Genomic DNA, 24,558 nt, shown 5'->3' with positions numbered 1-24,558 from the left:
GAGAGCGAAAATTAAAGGTCCATATCACTCATGGGTATAGATAACAGAAGTCTGAATACATAGCAGAATCGTTGCTCTTTCTTGGGAGTAAAAAATTGGCTTCATACTTGGTAAACTGTCATTGTCATTTACCACATTAGGAAAGGAGATGAAAACATAGTCTTTTCATTGACTGCAAAAAATGCATTTTATAAGCTCTAAGACCCATTCATGATTTTTAAAATTTCTCACTAAACTAGGAATCTTTAACCTCATGAAAAATATCTACCCCCCCCTCAAAAAAAAACAAACAACTGAGGCTACATACTTTCTTTAAAACCAAGAACACAGTGAGGATGCCATGTCACTGCCTCTGTTCATTGTGGCACTGAAGACATTCGAGGGCAGTCAGAAGAAATGATGCAAAAAGAGCATGGGGGCTGGGAGGTGGGCGCTTTCCTTATGCACAGACCAGATGGTAACGTGAACCTTACACTGGAAGTGTCGTGAATAGTAAACTCCATTCAGTTCAGTTCAGTCGCTCAGTCGTGTCCGACTCTTTGCAATCCCAGGAATCACAGCACGCCAGGCCTCCCTGTCCATCACCATCTCCCGGAGTTCACTCAGACTCATGTCCATCGAGTCCATGATGCCATCCAGCCATCTCAGCCTCTGTCGCCCCCTTCTCCTCCTGCCCCCAATCCCTCCCAGCATCAGGGTCTTTTCCAATGACTCAACTCTTCATATGAGGTGGCCAAAGTACTGGAGTTTCAGCTGTAGCATCATTCCTTCCAAAGAAATCCCAGGGCTGATCTCCTTCAGAATGGACTCGTTGGATCTCCTTGCAGTCCAAGGGACTCTCAAGAGTCTTCTCCAACACCACAGTTCAAAAGCATCAGTTCTTCAGTGCTCAGCCTTCTTCACAGTCCAACTCTCACTTCCATACATGACCACAGGAAAAACCATAGCCTTGACTAGACAGACATTAGGATTGATGAATTACAGGAGCTGATTGTACTTTCCATCCATTGGCCACCAAGAAAAACACAATCTAAAACAGCAAGCACAGCCATGTGCAGTCTAGTCACAGACCTGACAGGTGGAGCACGGGCTGTACAGAGAACCATGTTCTAAAAACTGGCCCGAGCACCCCTCCCTTCCCCCAAGGCAGGACGGACTCCTGGTGCCAGCCCGAGCACCCTTCCTGCTCACAGCCCCAGAGCTCACCCCCCACCGTCTCCTTACAGTGAGAAGATTCAAGCTACTGCAGTCACCCCCAGGGTACTGCCTCCCTCCGAAGGCGTTTGTGTTCCCTGAATGTGATGTAATTTATGGGAAACACCTCTTGATTCAGGAAAAACAAGTTGACCAAGGGCCTTTGTGTGCAGACCTGCAGTGGTTTTTGGAGCTTGCTGGTCATGGGCAGGGAACACTGCAGTGCCTGGGGCTCCTGGGTGCTCCTCAGCCCACCCCCACTGGGAGTGTGCTGACCACCACCACCCCCACCCCCTGGCTCCCGTCCCCATGGGCCAGGGGCACAAAGCCGCCTGTGAGAGCAGAGCAAGGCGGACGGGGGTGTGTGCTGCGTGTGAACACGGTGAGGAGAGTAGTGGGGGGGCCTGAGTGCCTCCCTCCCCCCCAAGGCAGGGCGGACTCCAGGCAGAAGAATAAACAGGAGCACCCTTCCTGGGTCACCTGTGACATGGGCAAACGTCAGAGCAGGCTTAAGGCAAGGGTAGGACCCCGTTCCCCACCTCCCCCTTCTCAGCACAAGCAGTCAGCAGTTCTCTCTAGTTTCAGGTAGCTCTGAAATATAAGCATTACCATATGCAGAACAGATAGCTAGTGGGAAGTCGCTCTGTGCCCTGAGGAGATATCAACCCAGTGCTCTGTGATGACCCAGTGGGGTGGAATGGGGTGGGGCGGGGAGGGAGGTTCCAGAGGGAAGGGATATATAAACACTTACGGCTGATTCCCATTGTTGTATGGCAGAAACAAACATGACATTGTGAAGCAATTATCCTCCAATTAAGACAAAGAATTCTAGTCTTAAAAAGCAGATCCTTTTGGATTCTGTGGGAGAAGACAAGGGTGGAATGATTTCAGAGAAGCATTGAAACATGTATATCATCATAAATGTGAAATAGATCGCCAGTCCAGGTTCGATGCATGAGACAGGGCGCTCAGGGCTGGCGCACTGGGATGACCCTGAGGGATGGGATTGGGGGCGAAGTGGGAGGGGAGTTCAGGATGGGGAACACATATGCACCCATGGCTGATTCATGTCAATGTATTTCAAAAACCACTACAATATTGTAAAGTCATTAGCCTCCAATTAAATAAATAAATTAAAAAGCAGATCCATGGAGGTTTTTGCATACATCTTGACTTCATATGTGTTAACAGTAATACAGAGCAGTGTGAAATGCCCCAGGGGTCGGTCAGGCGACCGATGGCATGGGAGTGGGTGTAGGACCCCCTGCCCTGCCCTCTCACAGCTGGCAGATGGAGCCTGGTCACTTGGCCCTGCCTCAGCCTGAGTTAGACTAGGAGCAGAGGAACAAGTCAGGGCAAACTGCAGGGCTTCCCTCCTAGAGGCTCTGCCTTGCGGAATGGTCAGGGGACAAAACCACAGGATAGGTGTAACACGGAAGCGTGTGCTGTCTTCATCCCTGCCTTCATGCAGTGGGTTGCTCCAAACAGGACAGGATCGTGAGAGACCGTGCCTCAGTGCTGAGCGTCCATACAAAACATAAATGTTCTGTTACGGCAGACAGGGTAAACAAGGGGTAAAGGGCTACTCTGTGTCTGGCAATGGTAAAATACTTGATTTGAAAGGTGGTCTCAGTGTGCTGTTGTAAAGCACATTGGGTTTAGGGAGTTAGTTATCTTCCTGAAGAGAATTCTGTCTCCTACTGTTTTCTGTGGGTGGTGGCCCACACACTTGCTGGTACACAGCTAAGAATTGCATGTTTTAGTTCAGTATTGTTCATTTATCCTGGTTCGCCTATTTAGGAAGATGCCTACAGTGGATTTCTGTTGAAGGAGAAGGAAATTCTGGTCTCTGCACCGAATCAAAACCTGTTTCCTAAAGAGCAAATGTGGATGCTTTTTTGTAGAGTCTGCCTTCTTGTGCAAGATGCCCTTGGACTCTTCAGTGAGGTGCACTTGGAGGGCGACATACTGAAGGACAGGCAGCTGGAGGGGAAGTGCTGCAGGCTGTCAGGCATGAAGGTTCTGCAGAAGGTCACCAGAGCAAGGTGAGACATCTGTACATTTATTTTTAAAGACAAAGTAGGCCCGAAAGTTTGCCTCTAAAACAAGGCCTGGAGTTGGGTTAAGCCCATAAAGTATTTCTGAGAGAAACATTATAAGTGACAACAGAAATAATGTTGCAAGTTTAGTGATTCACAATTTTATTAAGATTAGGATTAAAAATGCTATATATGTGTCTTTTAATTCTAAAGTTTTTTCTATGTATTATCTATACTAATAAGGTAGCTTTGCATGAGTCAGTTTATATGAATGAAAGTACAACTTTGTGAAAAGGCATTTCAAAACTCTTGTTTTGCCGTGTTTTTTGCTTTCCATGGCAAGAAAGCATATTTTCTGTCGAGTTGCATGGCACCTCACCCCTTGATGTTGTTTTGGATAGGAATGGTACATGGATCTGGCCCAGCGGTTCGTTGTTCCATTCCAGTAATCATCTTAGTCTTGAGTTAGGGGAAAGAAGAACGTTTTTAATGGAACTATTCAGTCATGTAAAGAATGGTAAACAGTGAATTTGGGGGTTTCTCATTGGAGCCTCTTTCCTCAAACAGCATGTCATCGTAGGTCTTGATGTCAGTGTTTTGCTGGAGTAACGTCTGAGCTTGTCACACTGTCTGAGGGAGGGCAAGCCCATCATGTGTACATGCGGTCCGACTTAGAGCAGGTTGGAAGCCAGTGGTCTGCATTGCAGCAGTCTGCATTGCAGCCGTCTGCTGTGGTCTTCCTAAACTTTGAGCGTTGCCGAGCATTCCTCCGCCTGACCTCCATCCACAGTCCGCTCTCCCATCCTGGCTCTGTGCCTCATCTGTCTTTCACATGGCACCGGGCAGGTGAGCAGTGGCTCCACCCAGGATCCTGCTTTCCTAAAGGACAGACCCCCTGTGAGCCCTGCGTTGATACATTTGTCTTGTAGCAGGTACTTCTGCCTGTTTGTGGAAAGGTGGCTGTATTGTAATATAATTGCCTTATAGGTTAGGCACAGCACTGCCCAGATATTTGGAAAGCCCAACTGGGCTGCATGAACCTTGTCCTTACGAAGTTGAACCTCATTTAGCCCTTGGTTTCAGAATCACAAGCATCTGGAAAGACCGTGTGTAGTTGTGGTAAGCGAGGTGTTGCCCCGACATTAGCCTGGTGGCAGTAACTCCACTGGCCCCATGTAGACCTCCCAGAGGTGCACTCAGCACAGTTCCCCCCGTCACCACCACATGCCAGGTACAGGGGGCTCTGCGTCACGTGCATCTCAGTGGAGCCCCTCCAGCTGGCAGATCTCGAGTGTTGCAGGCCAAGGGGCTGCTCCTGGGGATACACTCCCTGCTGGTGAAGGCAGGACTCACCTCCAGGGCCATGCTTCTGGGGACTGACAGAGCCTGGGGCCCAGGGGCTCTGGCTCCATAAAGCACCTGCTCTTTACCATGAAGCCACAGAACCGTCTGTGTACCTGACATTTAATCGGGTTCTTGTGAGTTGTACTGGAGGTATACTGCTGTCTACAACATTGCCATAGGACATATTTTTTCTGTAGGAAATGCACTGAGTAGTCTAAAAAATTTGTTTACAGACAAACTCTTGGAATCCACTCCATTTTTAAGTTGAACTAAAATTTGACTAAATGTCTTTTAGTTGCTAACTCATGTCCTACTCTTTGCCACCCCATGGACTATAGCCCCTCAGGCTCCTCTGTCCATGGGATTTTCCAGGCAAGAATAATGGGGTGGGTTGCCATTGAAATAGTTGATACTTCTTTTTAGGTTGGAATTAATTTATTTATCTTATGTATTTCACTTTACTTTGACATGTAACCATCCAAATAGATTGTCTTTTTGTTCTTTTGGAAGCTATATTTCTTCAAAACAAATTATTTAATAGTTTTGGAATGCTGAATGTTATAATTGCCTATTAGTGACATCACCCACTGTCAGTCATCCATCCATGGCCCAGTAAACAAAAACTGCCTCTTTTTTCCCCCAAATTATTGTGTTTCATAGCAACTCATAAACCTTAACAAAATATATTTCTCATAAACCTTGACAAAATAGACTTACTTCCCAGAATTCAAGCTAAAATGATTACTTATAATTATATAACTCCAATATCTAATATAGAAAGCTACTTCTTTGCCCGTTGGAAGGTAGTTTTATGTCTGGGCTAAGTCATGGAGTCTTTTAAATTTTAGCTCCTGGGTTTCTTCTGGTCCACCGTCAATAGTGGCAGCTTTGGGTGGACTGATGGCCTTGGGGCTGGGCCCCTGTTCCGGGGACCCCACCCTGTTCACCTGCCCCCCTTGGAATGGTTGAACAAAAACAGCCGTCTTTTGTGTTTCTCTGACACATTTATTTTTGGTGTTTTGTATCTGTGCTGACCAGTTAAAGTGAGAAGAGTCAGGAAAATAGCCTGGATATAATGGAAAAGACCATTTTAAATAGCACTGCTAAGCCCACCCCTGCTCTGCTCTCTTCCTCCCCAAGACTCCGGCTGTTTGTCCAGGGACAGGCGTGTCCCCTGATCTTTGTTCTCCCAGGTGGCCTCTGCAACGGTTTAGAGGTCAGATAGGCTGAAAACTCACTTTACTTTGGTGTCATAATTCTGGGTATGAGCTTTATCTTTTTCTTGCTGATTAGTATGTGATCTTATTTTTATGTGATATAGCAATACTGAGGGAAAATAGAACTTTTCTGAAATATATTAACCCTAGAAGTATAGAAAACACAGTAGCAACATTTTTGCAGGGGAGGGGAACCTCTTTCAATTCAAAATCCTGCTAGTATCCCAACTTGTTAAAACCAAAGCTACTGACCCTCTAAAGTGCAGTATTAGTTCATAAGGTACTACTTTGTTTAGATTTTTTCCAGTGGCACTTTGAGAGTAATGTACTGAAGACTATTGAAGACTGTTGTTAAGTCAGCCCTCACTTCCCTGGTGGCTCAGAGGTTAAAGCATCTGCCTGCGACGAGGGAGACCTGAGTTGGATCCGTGGGTCGGGAAGATCCCCTGGAGAAGGAAATGGCAACCCACTCCAGTATTCTTGCCTGGAGAATCCCATGGACGGAGGAGCCTGGAGGGCTACAGTCCACAGGGTCGCAACGAGTCGGACACGACTGAGCGACTTCACTTTCACTGTATACAGACGAGTCTGCCTGAGTGCTGACCATGATGAAGGAGAAACTTTCACGGTCTTTGACCCTGAATTGTCCCCCTTTGAACTGAAGACTAGACCTGCCCAAGGACTGGGGCGGTTGTTGCTTTAAGTGATGAGGTCTTAAATGTCTGATCTCAGAAGATTTCCTGAAAGCAGTGAGTGAAAAGAATGTTGAGACATCTTGATTTTGCAAATAGAAATTTTCTCCTCAAATTGGTAAGATGTTATCTGTGAAGACGTAAAAGTAGGGTTAAGAGAAAGTATAATTCATTTATTCTTTAAATATTTGTGCCTGTTTGTGCTATGCATCTGGTTAGTTACTGCTCTGCTAGATTTGGGGGATTTATCCTAAACCAGAAAGTACTGAAATAAAAAGTCAGTCAGATGAAGCCTCAAATCCCGTTAACTAGGAATTCTGCAGTGACCCAGGAAGAATTAGGGCCCCTAGGAATTTTTGAGAGAAGAAACGAAGAGGTAACAAAATTGAAAATGGAGTAGAGTTGATTCTGCTCTTGTATTTTTAATATATTTGAAAGAGAGGGAGAGACTGGGGCAGGGGTGCAGACCTGGGAATCTCTGCAGCCACTGAGGGCAGAAGGAGGGACCTGGCACCGTGGATTTGTAACTTCCGGTAGCTCCGGGCTGGGAGTCGGGAAATTCTCCAGGGAGCCAAGACTGATGCCAGGAGTGTAGATTAGCCCTTTCCTGCCTGAGCTCACAGACCAGCAGGAGAGCCAGGAGGAGGTCCTGAAACACACCCACCAGTGAGCGCCAGACACAGCAGCCATTTTGTAGGGCTCAGAGGGCAGGTTCAGATTTGGGGACCCTGGAGAGAACCGCAGGAGTCTGGGGCTGAGGACTCAGGGGAGGGCGGGAGGACACACCCCCCTGGTCAAGACATCCACTCCCCCGCCTGGGGCGGAGACTGGTAAGCTTTGAGGATAGTGTGAGGGGTTGGGCATGCTGCTGCTGCTGCTGCTGCTGCTGCTGCTGCTAAGTCACTTCAGTCGTGTGCGACTCTGTGTGACCCCATAGATGGCTGCCCACCAGGCTCCCCCATCCCTGGGATTCTCCAGGCAAGAACACTGGAGTGGGTTGCCACTTCCTTCTCCAGTGCATGAAAGTGAAAAGTGAGAGTGAAGTCGCTCAGCCGTGTCTGAGCGGGGTGTATTTCAGAGAATGGTCCAATTAATAGTTGGTGTTTACATGCCAGCTTTTGTTTTAAAGGTAACAGATTAAGTACCAATAGTCTTCAACTTTGAAACCAAGTTTAGTTAGCTTGCTCACAAACTAACCCATGGCCAGGAGGTCAGAAGCCCCCATTCCACCCCCAGCCCTCAGCACTTCCTGTCCAGAGCAGTCACCCTTTGTCCCAGGTACCAGTCCCTCCTGCCTCATATCCGGGCTCGCTGAGGCCCTCTGCCTCCTGCAGCAGCTCCCTTGGCCCAGCGCTCAGGGCTGTGTGGGTTTCTCCTGACCTGTGTCCCACCAGAGGGGTGTGTTCTGATGTAAATTTGAGTGACATCTTAGTGATACTATGCAATTATCAACACCTGTCTGAGGAGCCCTGGAATGGCTCCCCTAGCTGGCCTGTGCCAGGTACAGGCTGCCCAGCCCAGAGTCCCAGTGGCTTACTGACATACAGACTGGCTCTCAACCCAGTCACTCCCCTCTGCATGGTGTAGACCATTGTGGATTAGCATACCTCGTGGCCAGTGTCCACGCTGGCCTCCCCATCGCCAGGCTCTGTGAGTGCAGGCTCTGTTTCTCACTCACCATTGTACTTCCTGTGCACGGTTCAGTTCCTGGCACCTGAGAGGCTCATAATAAGCGTTTGTGGAATGGACATTAGTTGTTTGCTTGGATTCATCTTAGATTTTCCTCAACAAGATTTGAACTTGTGCTTTCTTAGCAGTAATCACTGGTGCACAGTTTTAGAGGAAAGAGTGGAGACTAAGTTGTCCGAAGACCAAGTGCAGATGGGAAACATCCTCTGTGTACCCTGGGCTGGGACCCTGGGTCCTCCCCACTGTGTCCAGGGGCACGCGCTTGAGGGTGTTGGGAAAGCATTTTGTCAGGGATGGGATCCCTGCTTATGGAGGAGGGCCTGGAACAGGTGAGGGTGACTAGCACAGGTCAGGCTCTGCTGTGACTCTGGGCCCTGGGGCATCAGTTTCCTGGAGGCCCTTGTATGACCAGGTGCATGGAGGGGCAGCACAGGAAGCTTTTAGGAACTGTCCACACAAGTGGACGGGGCTTGGGGGCCGTTGTTGAGGCATCATCTCAGATGCTGTTTCAGCAGAAAGCGTGTCTGGTAAGTGCTCTCCTGGGAACAGAAGCCTCGATGACTTCCTCCTTTGATTCCCCTCTTCAAATGGCTGCCTCTTAAACAGACACACTTCCCTTGGGGTTTGCGCATTGCTGTGGTTGGAATCCTCTTTCAAGAGACATACTCAAGAAATCTTTCATCATTTTGAAAAATTGTTCCTGGTAGGTTCACCACCCAGTTAATGGCAGGAGAATAAAGTGTCACTGAAAGAGAATGTACTAAATCCTAAAACCAAAGATGCTCAAAAAACTGGCCAAAAGAGACGAAGGATTGACCCATGTAGAATACTTTGGGTGTTCTCTCTTCACTCACGATGCTGAGTAAAGAGAGTCCATGCAGAAGGCTGCATGTACGCTGTGGGGTCCCACTTACATGAAACAGAGGAAACCCATGGCGACAGAGTGCAGGTTGGTGCTCGCCAGGTGGGAAGAGAGCAGGGGGTGACTGCTGGTAGGCACCACGTCTTCCTGGGACAATGACAGTATTCCAGGACTGGACGACGTTGTGAACGTGCTCACTGCCAGTGAACTATGCTGTGTGACTTGGTTAATCCTGCATCATGTGAATTTCACCTCATTCTTTTAAAGGGACATAAATGAATTCATTGCCCAAAAAGTACACTGTGTTATGAAAACAACTACAAATGTGTCATAAGTCCAGTTGGAGAAGAATAGTTTCTAAATGGAATGTCTAGGCATAATTTCACATCACTCAAAAAGACCCAATTAGGGAGTTAGGGGCTCAGGAGGAAATGTCGAGTATTGAACTTGAACCGTAAAGATTATTTCTGGGAAACTAGGACAGATTTATTTAGTAAACTGGGCACTTCTGAATCATTCATTACCTTTATCATTCAATGAACAACCCTTAAGAAGAGAAAACTCTTGTATATCTCTCTATGTAACCAGTGATGGAGACATTGACAAAGGGGAAAACCGGCAGATTGCAGAAAGGCTCATACACCCACCAGGTTGATCACAGGAAGAGGAGGAGGGAGAACCACAAACCACCTGAAAGAGGCGTTTGAACTGTGTAGGCCAAGCATTAACCACTGTCAGGATCACTGCCCTAGTAGTGCTTCAAAAAGCCATCCAATAAAAAGAAATTCACCCTGTCTGTCGGCAGTTAGATACAGAAGTTCTGCCCCAAGGGCCCTCTGCATGTCTGTCCCTGTCAGTGGTTCATGAACACGGCAGCTGAGTGTGGATGCAGGGCTGAAGTCAGTCCAGTCGGCAGGAGGCGGACCTGCCAGCGGGGCTGCACTGACAGTCCAAGGAGGTTTTTGCTGGAGCGGGTGGGGCTTTACCCAGAGGCTTTCAGGGTGTGGCTGGTGAGGTTCATCCAGTTCATGGCAGACACCCATGGGAGGGCGTGTCCCCACCCATAAGTTCATTCCTCTTATCTCTTGACCAAAAATAGACTGTCTTGCTGGAGCCAAGTGTTACTTATCCTCATGTCCTCTGTAGCAATTAATAGAGGGTGCAGTGAAAACCCGACTAAACTGATGAGGTCTGAACCACAGCAGACTGTCACAGTAGTTCTTGGCCATTTGAAAACATAAAGGAATTGTTAGTAGCAATCTCAGAAGTGGCTCAGACACCTCCCCCACCTTGCTCCACCCTCTTCCCCCCAGTGACTTGAGGGACACAGTCAAACCCAGTTCACTGGGGTGATTTTGGCAGTGTCGGCCTGACTGATGCAAGGGGCTTGCTTAGCAAAATCAAAGCTTCAGGAGCGACACTGGTCTGAGTAGAGGCAGTGGAGGGGAGAGCAGGGCTCCGCACCACTGTCTGTGAGTCTCATCTCAGGCGCCGGTCAGTGCGCTGGGGGCTGACCCCTCAGGCATCAGGCAGGAGAGGTAGCACTTGCCTTCCCAGGTGGTTGTGATTTCGTGAGTTCACACACAGAAGTGGTTCTGCACACCTGAAAACACCATAGTAGTGGTTCTGCCCTTGCTCCTCCTCCTTTTTTCTCTTTTCCAATTAACTAAAAAGTAGAGCTCTGGTCAGCATTAATCTCTTTCTTTTCTTGTTATTACAAACAACATGGGAAGAGTACGATGAGTAACTTAGAAGAATGATAACTAGAGGTTGCAAGTATTTTGGTTTTTTTTTTCCAGGATAGACTAGAAGTCAAGTTGGCCTTGTTAATTATAACAGGGGGCAAGAAGGGGTAATGAAGCCAGTGGAGTTAAAAGTACAGAGAGATTTTAGCTAAAACAGGAATCCAAGAGACCAGTCAGGAAGATCAGCTGATACAGGAACATAAAAACATCTGCTGCCTAACTCTGGTTAGTAATTTATCCAGTGAATTTACCTGCAGCACAGGAAGTCTAGAATTCAGCCAGTGGATGGGATTTTTTTGCTTTTTCATTCATTCTTTCTCCTACAAATCTCAGTACTCCCCTTCTCCCCACACTCATCTCACAAAAATCATAATGCTCTACCTGTAGGGGACCAGCAGTTTTAAAGCTTTCAAACTTTTAAAAAATAGAAGTCCAAACAGCAAGCTCTGTGTTAATAACAAATCTGCATAGAGCTCTTCTGTTTAGAACTGGGAGGTGGTGGGTTGGGCCACCATGGCCCCCACCCAGCTCCTGGGGCTGCATGATTGGGAAGTGATCCCTGAGGACTGGCTTTTGTTCTGGACATTTCACATATCAACATGGTTCTTTCTTGAGACTTCCCTGGTGGTCCAGTGGCTAAGACTCCTAAGGCAAGGGGCCTGGATTCCATCTCTGGTCAGGGAACTAGATCCCGCGTGCTGCAGCTAAGATTTGGCACAGCCAAATAAATAAAACTAAATATTAAAAAATATATACATGGTTCTTTCTCTTCCTCTCTCAGCATAATAACCAGTGGCAGCAGGCCTTATCGTGGGGCACTGGGCCATGTAATTCAGAAGTTTGGTGGGATGTTCCTTGTTCATCTCAAATATGAAACACAAATGCTTGATTTTGCTTTTATTAAGTGCCTTCTCAAATTTGGAGAATCTTACATATTATAATTTTAGGTAGAACCCCCTTAAATCTTTTTGTTTGCAGTAAAATGCCTGTCTGTTCATATAGGACGTGAAAGTGGGAAGAGAAGTGTCATCGTCACCATGGTCCTTCTTTCTTTCCCTTCAACTCTCTAGCCCGCTGGCAAATTAGGTCATGTTACTGTGTTTTTAAGTAAAGACCCGGAAGCTCCTGAGACTAAGTAATAACTTGGCTGCAGGTCAGGGGTGGGCCTGGAGCCTGGTCCTCCAGAGGCCAGCGCCTGCATCTCTGGTGCTCCGGCCTACATGTAGTTACTTCCAGTTCCAGGGGAATTCACTTCTGTTAAATTTCTCATTTGCTTTATAGTTGTAATCCCTGGCCCTCAGATCAGAAGTCTGACCATTTCTTGTCAGGAGTGATGTAAATTTAGATTCTTGGTGTTTTCCATTGTTTTTGTTAAACAGCAGTGGTGAGCCATCTCTGCTGGAATTATCTTGAATGACAGGAGGAACATCAGATACATACTAAACAATTGCACTGAATGCCTCAGGTTTAGTTCAACATTTTTTTTTTTCCTGTTTAGGCACTTACTAATGAAAATATGACTTTTAAGAACTGGACATTTTCGTTACTATTTTTCATTATAGTATAGTCATTTTCATTACTATTCTTTTTAAACCAAAGACTTTGCTCGTCTGCCTGGAATCACTGACAGTGGAGAGAGTGGTCCCAAGGGTGCCCTGGGGCTGGACCACATGTTGGAGAAGCATCAGACCAGGCCTCTCAGGATTATCTGTGGGAGATCATGGTACAGCTGCTGCTGTCACTGGTTGTTAATACATCGAGAAAAGGAAATTTAAACATCTCCTTTCCGCTGGGCATTTACTCCACATCTTTCTCCACGAATACAAAGTTGTCTATAAACAAAGAAGAATGGTTGCTTTTCTCTTTGTTGTTTCCAACGGTGTCCTTTCCAGTTTCTGCCACCACTAGTAACGGACACGTGTGTGTGCCCTGTGTCTCCTTTACTGATCTTTTCACTTAGCCTTGTTTATGGGGAAATGTGACAGACATGAGAGCCGTTCCTGAGTGCAGAGTAGAGTGAACAACTGTCGGGCTACCCAGGATGCCACCACCAAATTCAAAGAACAAAACATGCTGGGCGTCCAGGCACCACCCCATGCCCCAAGATCTCTGCAGCCCTGATTTCCTCTGCTGTCTTCTTTGCAGTTGTACCATATTGTTTGTCCTCAGAGCCCAGTCACTTGGCAGAGGGTTCTGTTGATTTGTTGCTTGTGCCCACATAGACCATCCCTACAGGAGAGCAGAGGGTCTTCCGAGGAGTCTGTGCAGGGCAGCTACGTGGTATGCGAATTCGTGGTGATGGAGTAGATTGTGAAGAGGCTAGCTTGTTTCAAATATGAGAGCGCACTGGTAATGTTAGTGTATGTATCTATCAGAGAACCTGGGCTGACAGTTTTTGTGTGGAATGTGTGTTCCTGCCTCCACACTGGTAAGTAGGTCATGTGACGCTGTTGAAGTGATAAAGACCTCCTGGGCCATGAGACCAGCCTGAGAACTGTCTGCAGTTCTGGACAGCAGCAGCTTGCAGCAAGAATTCCTTACTTCCCTCGCTGAGTGTGTGTGTGGCAGTTCCTGCCCAGGTAGAACAGAAATGCACAAAGTACTTGTTTTATACAAACTTGGGCTCAGTTCAGTTCCATTCATTTGCTCAGTCGTGTCCAACTCTTTGTAATCCCATGGATTGCAGCACACCAGGCTTCCCTGCCCATCACCACCTCCTGGAGCTTACTCAAACTCATGTCCATCGAGTTGGTGATGCCTCCAACCATTTCATCCTCTGTCATCCACTTCTCCTCCTGCCTGCAGTCTTTCCCAGCATCAGGGTCTTTTCCAATGAGTCAGTTCTTCACATCAGATGGCCAAAGTATTGGAGTTTCAGCTTCAGCATCAGTCCTTCCAATGAATATTCAGGACTGATTTCCTTTAGGATAGACTGGTTTGGTCTCCTTGCAGTTCAAGGGACTCTCAAGAGTCTTCTCCAACACCACAGTTCAAAGTATCAATTCTTCGGTCCTCAGTTTTCTTTATAGTCCAACTCCCATGCCCATACATGACCACTGGAAAAACCAGAGCTTTGACTATACAGACCTTTGTTGGCAAAGTAATGTCTTTGCTTTTTAATATGCTGTCTGCTACTGCTGCTGCTAAGTCGCTTCAGTCGTGTCCGACTCTGTGCGACCCCATAGACAGCAGCCCACCAGGCTCCCCCATCTCTGGGATTCTCCAGGCAAGAACACTGGAGTGGGTTGCCATTTCCTTCTCCAGTGCATGAAAATGAAAAGTGAAAGGGAAGTCGCTCAGTCGTGTCCGACTCTTCGAGACCCCATGGGCTGCAGCCTACCAGGCTCCTCTGTCCATGGGATTTTCCAGGCAAGAGTACTGTAGTGGGTTGCCATTGCCTTCTCTGAATATGCTGTCTAGGTTGGTCATAACTTTCCTTCCAAGGAGCAAGTGTCTTTTAATTTCATGGCTGCAGTCACCATCTGCATCTGATTTTGGAGCCCAAAAAGATGAAGTCTCTCACTGTTTCCCCATTTATTTGCCATGAAGAAATGGGACCAGATGCCATGATCTTAGTCTTCTGAATGTTGAGTTTTAAGGCAACTTTTTCACTTTCAAGAGGCTCTTTAGTTCGTCTTCACTTTCTGCCATAAGGGTGGTGTAATCTGCATATCTGAGGTTACTGATACTTCTCCCAGCAATCTTGATTCCAGCTTGTGCTTCATTCAGCCCAGCATTTCTCATGATGTACTCTGTATATAAGTTAAGTAAGTAGGGTGACAATGTACAGACTTGACATACTGCTTTTCCAATTTGGAACCAGTCTGTTGTTTCATGTCCTGTTGTGACTGTTATTTTTTGACCCGCATAGAGATTTCTCAGGAGGCAGGTTAGGTGGTCTGGTATTCCCATCTCTTTCAGAATTTTCCACAGTTTGTTGTGATCCACATAGTCAAAGGCTTTGGTGTAGTCAATAAAGCAGAAATAGATGTTTTTCTGGAATTCTCTTGCTTTTTTGATGATCCAGCGGATGTTGGCAATTTGATCTCTGGTTCCTCTGCCTTTTCTAAATCCAATTTGAACATCTGGAGGTTCACGTACTGTTGAAGCCTGACTTGGAGAATTTTGAGTATTACTTTGATAGCATGTGAGATGAGTGCAATTGTTCAGTACTTTGAACATTCTTTGGCATTGCCTTTCTTTGGGATTGAAATGAAAACTGACCTTTTCCAGTCCTGTGGCCACTGCTGAGTTTTCCTAATTTGCTGACATATTGACTGCAGCACTTTCACAGGCATTCTTATCTCACCTTGCTATTCTCTGGAACTCTGCATTCAAATGGGTATATCTTTCCTTTTCTCCTTTGCCTTTCACTTCTCTTCTTTTGTCAGCTATTTTTAAGGTCTCCTCAGACAACTATTTTGCCTTTTTGCATTTCTTTTTGTTGGGGATGGTTTTGATCACTGCCTCCTATACAGTGTCACAAACATGCATCCATAGTTCTTCAGGAACTCAGTCTATCAGATCTAATCCCTTGAATCTATTTGTCTCTTCCACCATATAATCGTAAGGGATTTGATTTAGGTCATACCTGAATGGTCTAGTGGTTTTCCCTACTTTCTTCAATTTAAGTCTAAATTTGGCAATAAGGGAGTTCATGATGTGAGCCACAGTCAGCTCCTGGTCTTCTTTTTTGCTGACTGTCTAGAGCTTCTCCATCTTTGGCTGCAAAGAATATAATCAATCTGATTTCGGTATTGACCATCTGTGATGTCCATGTGTAGAGTCTTCTCTTGTGTTGTTGGAAGAGGGTGTTTGCTATGACCAGTGCATTCTCTTGGCAAAACTCTTTTAGCCTTTGCCCTGCTACATTTTGTACTCCAAGGTGAAATTTGCCTGTTACTCCAGATATCTCTTGACTTCCTACTTTGGCATTCCAGTCCCCTATAATGAAAAGGACGTCGTTTTGAGGTGTTAATTCTAGAAGGTCTTGTAGGTCTTTATAGAACCATTCAACTTCAGCTTCTTCAGCATTACTGGTCAGGGCATAGACTTAGATTATGCTGATATTGAATGGTTTGCCTTAGAGACAAACAGAGATCATTCTGTCATTTTTGAGACTACATCCAAGTACTGCATTTTGGACTCTTTTGTTTACTATGATGGCTACTCCTTTTCTTCTAAGAAATTCTTGCCCACAGTAGTAGATACAGTGGTCACCTGAGTTAAATTCACCCATTCCAGTCCATTTTAGTTTGCTGATTCCCAAAATGTCAATGTTCACTCTTGCCATCTTCTGTGTGACTACTTCCAATTTGCCTTGATTCATGGACCTAACATTCCAGGTTCTTATGCAATATTGCTCTTTATAACATCAGACTTTACTTCAGTCACCAAAGTTGCGCTAGTTATTTATTTACCTAGTGTTTTGGCTGTTCTAGGCCTTTGTTGCTGCGTGGGGCTTTCCCTAGTTACAGCGAGCAGGGACTACTTGTCATTGCGGCGCTCAAACTTCTCATTACCGTGACTTCTCTTGTTGCGGCAAACAGGTTGTAGAGTTCATGGGCGCAGTAGTTGTGCACATGGGCTTAGTTGCTCCGTGGCCTGTGGGGTCCTCCCGGCCAGGGCTGGAATCTGTGTCCCCTGCATTGCAAAGTGGATTCTTTTTTTTTTATCAGTAATTATAGTTTTGTTTATGAAAATAAACTCATGTTTAGCATTTGTTCACCAGTTTGAATACTACAATTCCAACTTAAAAATATAAAAGTGAGCATGTAAATTTCATTCTGTTCCCTTGTAAATGCCACCAACATATCAATAAAGACTTTTTTAATGAACGCTTATCAACAGAGAAAATACTGAATTAATTTTGATACACCACATTGTGGAATATCATGTAGCCTTTATAAAGAATTACAACTGTAACAAATGAGTTGGAAGAGGTTTAGCAAAGTGGATTCTTAACCACTGGACCACCAGGGAAGCTCTAGTTAATATTTTTATATCCTAGATCTTGAAGAAAGAATTAAGATTAGGAAGGACATTTAAAAAATATAACTAGCAGATATCCTGCAAAACGTGAGGTATTCCAAAATTACATATTTATCTTACATGGTTATATAATAAATTTAAGTGATGGTACAAAGAAATAGTAAAAAAAGGCTTAATATCAGATGTGTATGCATTTCTTTTCTTCTTTTTTTTTAACATACAAAATTATACTGAGTTATAATTAACATACAATATTATATTAGTTTCAAGTGTACAACATAGTGATTTGATATTTTTATACATCATGAAATGGTCACCACTGTGTGACCAGTTACCACGGTCACCATAAATTGTTCTGTTGCCACATCCCCACCTCTGTATTGAGATCATGTCTCCTGATTCTTTCCCAGCTTTGCTTCTCTCCCTTTCACTAGCTTCTGAGGAAACCAGCTTCTCTGTCTTACAGCTCTGCTGTCTTGTCTGGAGTGTCTGTTTGTGGCTTTGTTTAACCTTGTCAGTCTACCCTCTGAGCACTTAGTTTTTTCAGTATCTCTATCTACAATTTGAAAAATATCATCCTGAAATGCATTGAATTAACCTTGGAACATGTTTATTAATCCCCACACCTGTCGGGTGTTTGTGGGGTGTTCTTAGTGGAGTGTGGTCTCTGAAGGCAGAGTGCCCGACTTGATGCCATCACTGTCTAATTAAGGAACAGCTGATTTCCAATACAGTTGATTTCTAATTCAGGAATCTCCCCCAAAGAGGCACATCCCCATGAGCGGCCGCTCCCTCTCCCAACCCCACCACTGTCAGAAGGCCCTGTCAGCTGTCCGTCTGCTGTCTGTCCCTGTGAGTTTGCACGTACTGAACATGTGATAGAGAGGAACCATGGATAGTGAGGGACCGTGGATCGTGAGGGGCCGTGGATCGTGAGGGGCCGTGGATCGTGAGGAACCGTGGATTGTGAGGGGCCGTGGATCGTGAGGAACCATGGATAGTGAGGGGCCGTGGATCATGAGGGGGCGTGGATAGTGAGGGACCGTGGATATTGAGGGGCCGTGGATAGTGAGGGGCCGTGGATAGTGAGGGGCCGTGGATCGTGAGGAACCGTGGATCGTGAGGGGGCGTGGATAGTGAGGGACCGTGGATCGTGAGGGACCATGGATATTGAGGGGCCGTGGATCGTGAGGGACCGTGGATAGTGAGGGGCCGTGGATCGTGAGGGACCATGGATCGTGAGGGGCCGTGGATCGTGAGGGACCGTGGATAGTGAGGGGCCGTGGATCGTGAGGGGCCGTGGATCGTGAGGAACCGTGGATAGTGAGAGGCCGTGGATCGTGAGGAACCATGGATAGTGAGGGGCCGTGGATAGTGAGGGGTCATGGATAGTGAGGGGCCGTGGATAGTGAGGGGCCGTGGATAGTGAGGAGCCGTGGATCGTGAGAGACCATGGATAGTGAGGAGCCGTGGATCGTGAGGAACCGTGGATAGTGAGGGGCCGTGGATCATGAGGAACCATGGATAGTGAGGGGCCGTGGATAGTGAGGGGCCGTGGATAGTGAGGGGCCATGGATAGTGAGGGGTCATGGATCGTGAGAGACCATGGATAGTGAGGGGCCGTGGATCGTGAGGAACCGTGGATCGTGAGGAGCCGTGGATCGTGAGGGGCCGTGGATAGTGAGGAACCGTGGATAGTGAGGGGCCATGGATCGTGAGAGACCATGGATCGTGAGGGGCCGTGGATCGTGAGGAACCATGGATCGTGAGGAGCCGTGGATCGTGAGGGGCCGTGGATCGTGAGGGGCCGTGGATAGTGAGGAGTCATGGATAGTGAGGGGCCGTGGATAGTGAGGAACCGTGGATAGTGAGGGGCCATGGATCGTGAGAGACCATGGATCGTGAGGGGCCGTGGATCGTGAGGAACCGTGGATAGTGAGGGGCCGTGGATCGTGAGGAACCATGGATCGTGAGGGGCCGTGGATCGTGAGGGGCCGTGGATCGTGAGGGGCCGTGGATAGTGAGGAGTCATGGATAGTGAGGGGCCGTGGATAGTGAGGAACCGTGGATAGTGAGGGGCCATGGATCGTGAGAGACCATGGATAGTGAGGGGCCGTGGATCGTGAGGAACCATGGATCGTGAGGAGCCGTGGATCGTGAGGGGCCGTGGATCGTGAGGGGCCGTGGATAGTGAGGAGTCATGGATAGTGAGGGGCCGTGGATAGTGAGGAACCGTGGATAGTGAGGGGCCATGGATCGTGAGAGACCATGGATCGTGAGGGGCCGTGGATCGTGAGGAACCATGGATCGTGAGGAGCCGTGGATCGTGAGGGGCCGTGGATCGTGAGGGGCCGTGGATCGTGAGGGGCCGTGGATCGTGAGGAGTCATGGATAGTGAGGGGCCGTGGATAGTGAGGAGCCGTGGATCGTGAGGGGCCGTGGATCGTGAGAGACCATGGATAGTGAGGGGCCGTGGATCGTGAGGAACCATGGATCGTGAGGGGCCGTGGATCGTGAGGAACCATGGATCGTGAGGAGCCGTGGATCGTGAGGGGCCGTGGATCGTGAGGGGCCGTGGATAGTGAGGAGTCATGGATAGTGAGGGGCCGTGGATAGTGAGGAACCGTGGATAGTGAGGGGCCATGGATCGTGAGGTCCATCCATGTTGCATCATGTGTCAATGCTTCCACCCTTTTCATGGCGGCCTGCTGCTCTGTTACATGGATATAGCAGTCAGTTGTATTTTACCACTTTTTTTACTCACCAAGATGACCAGTCCAGTTGGTAAAACCAGGGGTTTAGCTTCAGCCACACATGCACAGAATGGCAAGCGGCGTGTTTGCCTTTCCTCCACAAGTTCACCTGGGTTTGTAGTTTTTGTTGTCCTTGCCCGGCCTTTCTTGGAGTAGTTTCATTACGTAGTAGGGGCAGGGAGAAAGTGGAAAGCAATGAGAGAACTTGTCTACAGTTGATGTCCTCTCAGGGTTTTTTCATATCAGAGTGTTTAAAAGTGGAAGTTAAACGTTAGATTATATATTTATATTTAAGTGGAAGTTAAATGTTAGATTCTGGTAGAGTGCTTTAAAAGTACTAAACAGACTGACTAGCACAGTGAGGCAAGGCAAAACAAAAGAATCAGAAAGGAAGAAATAAAACTGTGAGATGACATGATGGTCTATGTCAGAAATCCCAAGGAATCTGCAAAAGACAAAATGTTTCCTAAAATGAGTAAGTCAGTTTAGCAGAAGCCCAGCATACAAGATTAACATTCAAAAGTCAGTGACATTTCCAGTGAACTTCTCGAAACCAAAATTTAAAATACAATATTTTCAGTTGCTGAAAGAGTATTTAGGCATAACCCTAATGAAATATGTCAGGAGTTGTATGCTGCAAACTACAAAACACTGATTAAAGGAATCAGTGGATATCTAAATAAACGCATGCCACGTTCATGGATTGGAAGACTCAACATCGTAAAGATGCTACTTCTTCCCAGAAGAGTAGATCGGCTTGACACAATGCCCATTGAAGTTCCAACAAAAAAATGTGTAGATATGTCTAGGCCTCAGAGAAGGCAATGGCACCCCACTCCAGTACTCTTGCCTGGCAAATCCCATGGATGGAGGAGCCTGGTAGGCTGCAGTCTATGAGGTCACTAAGAGTTGGACACGACTGAGCGACTTCACTTTGACTTTTCACTTTCATGCATTGGAGAAGGAAATGGCAATCCACTCCAGTATTGTTGCTTGGAGAATCCCAGGGACGGGGGAGCCTGGTGGACTGCTGTCTCTGGGGTCGCACAGAGTCGGACACGACTGAAGCGACTTAGGAGCAGCAGCAGCAGTCTAGGCCTATTCCAGACTTTATTTGGAAATGAAGAGGAACCAGAATAGATAAAACCACTTTGAAAAGGGATAGAGTGGGAGGAATGGTACCCAATTTCAGAACTTATTAAATGGCTACAAGAAACTGCTGCATTGGTGGAGGCATGACTAGTCAGTGGAGAGAACCTAGGAAGGGCTGTGACTCCTGACCACGTGATTCCTGACCAAGCACAAATAAAGCCATTCAGTGAAGGAAGGATGGTCTCAGCTCATTGCCCATGAATGGGCAAAAAATTAATCTCAACCTCAATCTCATGCCTCACAAAATATTTTAGGTTTAAATATAACACATAAAACTATAAAGTTTTTCGTAGAAAACCATTGGGACCTACTAAGAAAAGAGTTCTGAGATAGACACCAAAAGTGTGATCCACGAAAGGAAAAAAATCAGTAAGTTGGACTTTATCAAAATGAAAATCTTTTGCTCTGCAAAAGATTGTGTTAAGAGAATGAAAAGATAAGCTACAGACCATGGGAAAATATTTGTAAATCTTATATCTTAGACTATATAATGAAATCTCAAGACTCAGCAGTAAACATATACACACAGTCCAATTAGAAAATGGGCCAAGGACGTGAAGAGACATTTCCAAAGAGGACATCATGTGGCAGATAAACGCCCAAAAAGGTGTTTAACATCACTGTCCTTAGGTAGAAGCACAGCATGAGTGACGTGAATATTACCACACTCCTGTCAGAACAACTGAAATGAGAAACAGTGACAACCTTGGATGCTAGTGAGGCTGTGAAGAAACTGTCTCTCATATGTTGCTGATGGAGCTGTACGGTGGTGTGGTCCCCTGCAGGAGCACAGGAACAGAGTTGGCAGTCCCTTTAAAACCTGAACATACTTACCCAAGCAGTTGCACCGCTGGGCATTTATCTGGAGAAAAGAACATCAGCATTCCTGTAAAATTCTGTGCCAAGTGTTTTTAGTAGCCCCAGACTGGAAAGAACCCCTGTGTCCCTCAGAGGTGAATGGTAAACACATCCACACCATGGACAGCGCTTAGCAGTAAAAGCAGCAAGCTGCTGGTGCCACTGCAGCCTGGGTGGATCTTGAGGCCACTGTGCTGAGTGACGGAAGCCGAGCCGAACACACCAGGCACCACATGACTGTTTATACAGGGTTCTCTGAGGTTGTGTCAGTGCACATGAGACTGTGTGAATGCTGGTTACTCCCTCACCGAGTCTCCAAGCCTCAACTGGGCTAGCACTTTGGTGCCCATCCCTCAGGGAGCTGTGTGAAAGGAGGCGGGGCAGAAGTGGGCAGACAGGCGCAGCAGGCCCACCAGCCCCCAGCTTCCAGGGGGCCCCAGCATCCAGTGGCCGCCTCTCAACCTCAGCCGGCCCTGGTCAGTCACCCAGCTCTGTCCGATCACCTACACAAACAGCTGCTGCCAGGAGAAGGGGAGAGTGACTTTTCACCAGCATGTCCCCATTTACTTGCTGCTTTGTTCTTCATTTGGACCCAGAGTCTTGGTGTTGGCTGCAGACCCCGCCCTGTACGCCACGTTTCCGCTGTGATCCATGCAAGGGGCCAGAAGACAGCAGGGAAGCTTTGAGTCTTGTTCTCTGTGATGCCAAGGCCCTCATTCTCAACTCTGAGTTTAACTGCTGGATCCTAAGCACTTAAAATAGTACATGCTATTAAATGTTGAGAACAATAAGAATGTGTAACATTAACTGTTAAGGCCATAAGCTTTTAATAACGTAAACATTATTATCTATTAACACTGTTGAGAATTAGGGCAAAATCTAAGAAGCCTTTGAGATATATAGTTTCTTTTTTCAACTAAAACGGCATTTTAAAAACTGGTAAAATGCACATAATGTAAAAGTTTCCATCTTAACAGTTTTTAGGTAGCAGGAAGCACACTCACAGTGCTCTGCAGCCATCATACCAGCACGTCCCAGAACCCATCACCCTGTGAAGTGAAGCTCTGTCCCCTGAACCGGGGCTTCCCAGCCCCTGACAGCCACCCTCTACCTTCTGTCTATGAATTGGTCTGGTTGGTGATCTCATATAAACGGAATCAAACACTATTTGTCTTTTTGTGTCTGACTATATTCTTTATTTTAGATACTATTGGTAATTTTTCTTGTTCTGTGAGTAACATGTATCTGATTTTGAAAAATACAGGAAACACTTAAACCAAAAGAAGAAAATAAATGTCACCTTCAAATTCTACTCGGATAACCACTAAAAACATTTTTTTACTCTTTCAGAGAGAGATGTTATAATTTGTTGTCTGCTTTTCACTTAGCAAGGTATCATGAATATCTTTCCATGTCCATAGTTTCTGTGTAAATGTTTCAAAAGCTGTATCATATTTCATTGTGCAGATACATCATAATTTTGTGTATTTTTTTATTGAAGTATAGTTGATTTACATGGTTTCAGATGGATAGCAAAGTGATTCAGTTATACATACACGCGTATATATATATTCTTTTTCAGTTTCTTTTCCATTATCAATCATTACAATTTATTGTGTGTATTTTCGTATCGTATACAGTAGGTTCTTACTGTTTATCTGTTTTATATATAGTGCTATGTATCTGTTAATCCCAAAGCCCTAATATATCCCAGCCCCCTGCCTTTCCAGTCTGGTAACCATCAGTTTGTTGCTTACATCTGTGAGTCTATTTCTGTTCTGTAAATAAGTTCATTTGTATCATTTTCTTAAGATTCCACATATAAATGATATCATATGATATTTGTCTTTCTGTTTCTGACTTCCTTCACTTAGTATAATTTCTGGATCCATCCACGTTGCTGCAAATGGCATTATTTCATTCTTTTTTGTGGTTGAGTAGTATTCCATTGTCGGAGAAGGTAATGGCACCCCACTCCAGTACTCTTGCCTGGAAAATCCCATGGACGAACAAACCTGGTAGGCTGCAGTCCATGGGGCCGCAAAGAGTTAGACATGACTGAGCAACTTCAGTTTTACTTTTCACGTTCGTGCGTTGGAGAAGGCAATGGCAACCCGCTCCATTGTTCTTGCCTGGAGAATCCCAGGGACGGGGGAGCCTGGTGGGCTGCCGTCTGTGGGGTCGCACAGAGTCAGATACGACTGAAGCGACTCAGCAGCAGCAGCAGTAGTGTTCCATCGTGTATATGCACCACGTCTTCTTTATCCACTCCTCTGTCGATGGACATTTAGGTTGCCTCCATGTCCTGGCTATTGTGAATAGTGCTGCTATGAGAGTTGGGGTCCATGTGTCTTTTTGAATTAGAATTTTTTCCAGACATATCAAATGCATGATAATTTAGTGAACAGTCTCTTTCCTGTGCTTACACATTCCAGGTTGCAAGGTCTGTCTGTCTGTCTGTGCACCCCTGACTTCATTGCATGTTCTGAATGTTGGCTTCTTGGTGTTCAGCCTGCATCTGACCGGCTCACTGATCAGCATCTCCTCTTTCTTCAGGATGGCTGAACTTTTTAGTTTGATTGACACCATGTGGCCTCCACGGGCAGCTCTGAAAGCAACAGGCCCTGGCACAGCCTTTGAGGTAAGCTCGGCATTGAGGCACCACCCCACCACAACAGTGACATCCTGAGAAACCCTGTGAGGTTAGCCTGGCATTGAGGCACCCCCCAACACACAGTGCACCCCCTGAGAAGCCTGGATCCAGTGAGTGTGAGCCAGGACAGAGGTCACACTGCTGCCTCACTTGTAGGCCAGAGCCTGGTTACCTAGTCCGCCGTGTCGCATGCGTGCTTCCGGAGGTTCCTTTACGGTGACCTCTCTCCACCCCCATTGTCATGGGCCACTGCACACTGAGGGTCTCAGCCTCGCACCCAACAAGAAGCAGGTGGTTTCCCCGCCTCCTTCCAGTCAGTAGTAGAACCACCACTGAGTACCAGTTAGAGCAGAGACTCAGTGCACAGAA

The 24,558-nt window shown here is 46.5% G+C and overlaps 1 protein-coding gene across 2 annotated transcripts in view; it reads left to right on the top strand.

Annotated features, from left to right (window-relative positions):
• Positions 1-24,558, top strand: part of SPIDR (scaffold protein involved in DNA repair) — a 139,508-nt gene that overhangs the window by 94,739 nt on the left and 20,211 nt on the right. For both annotated transcript variants that reach the window (XM_068983772.1, XM_068983773.1), the window contains 2 exons: positions 3,099-3,239; positions 24,093-24,177. In XM_068983772.1, the coding sequence (XP_068839873.1) occupies positions 3,099-3,239; positions 24,093-24,177 (226 nt within the window). The remainder of the gene's footprint in view (positions 1-3,098; positions 3,240-24,092; positions 24,178-24,558) is intronic.

Source organism: Capricornis sumatraensis, chromosome 11 (genome assembly GCF_032405125.1).
Source record: "Capricornis sumatraensis isolate serow.1 chromosome 11, serow.2, whole genome shotgun sequence".
In the NCBI taxonomy this organism is placed as follows: Eukaryota; Metazoa; Chordata; class Mammalia; order Artiodactyla; family Bovidae; genus Capricornis; species Capricornis sumatraensis.
This window is presented reverse-complemented; position numbering and strand designations above follow the sequence as displayed.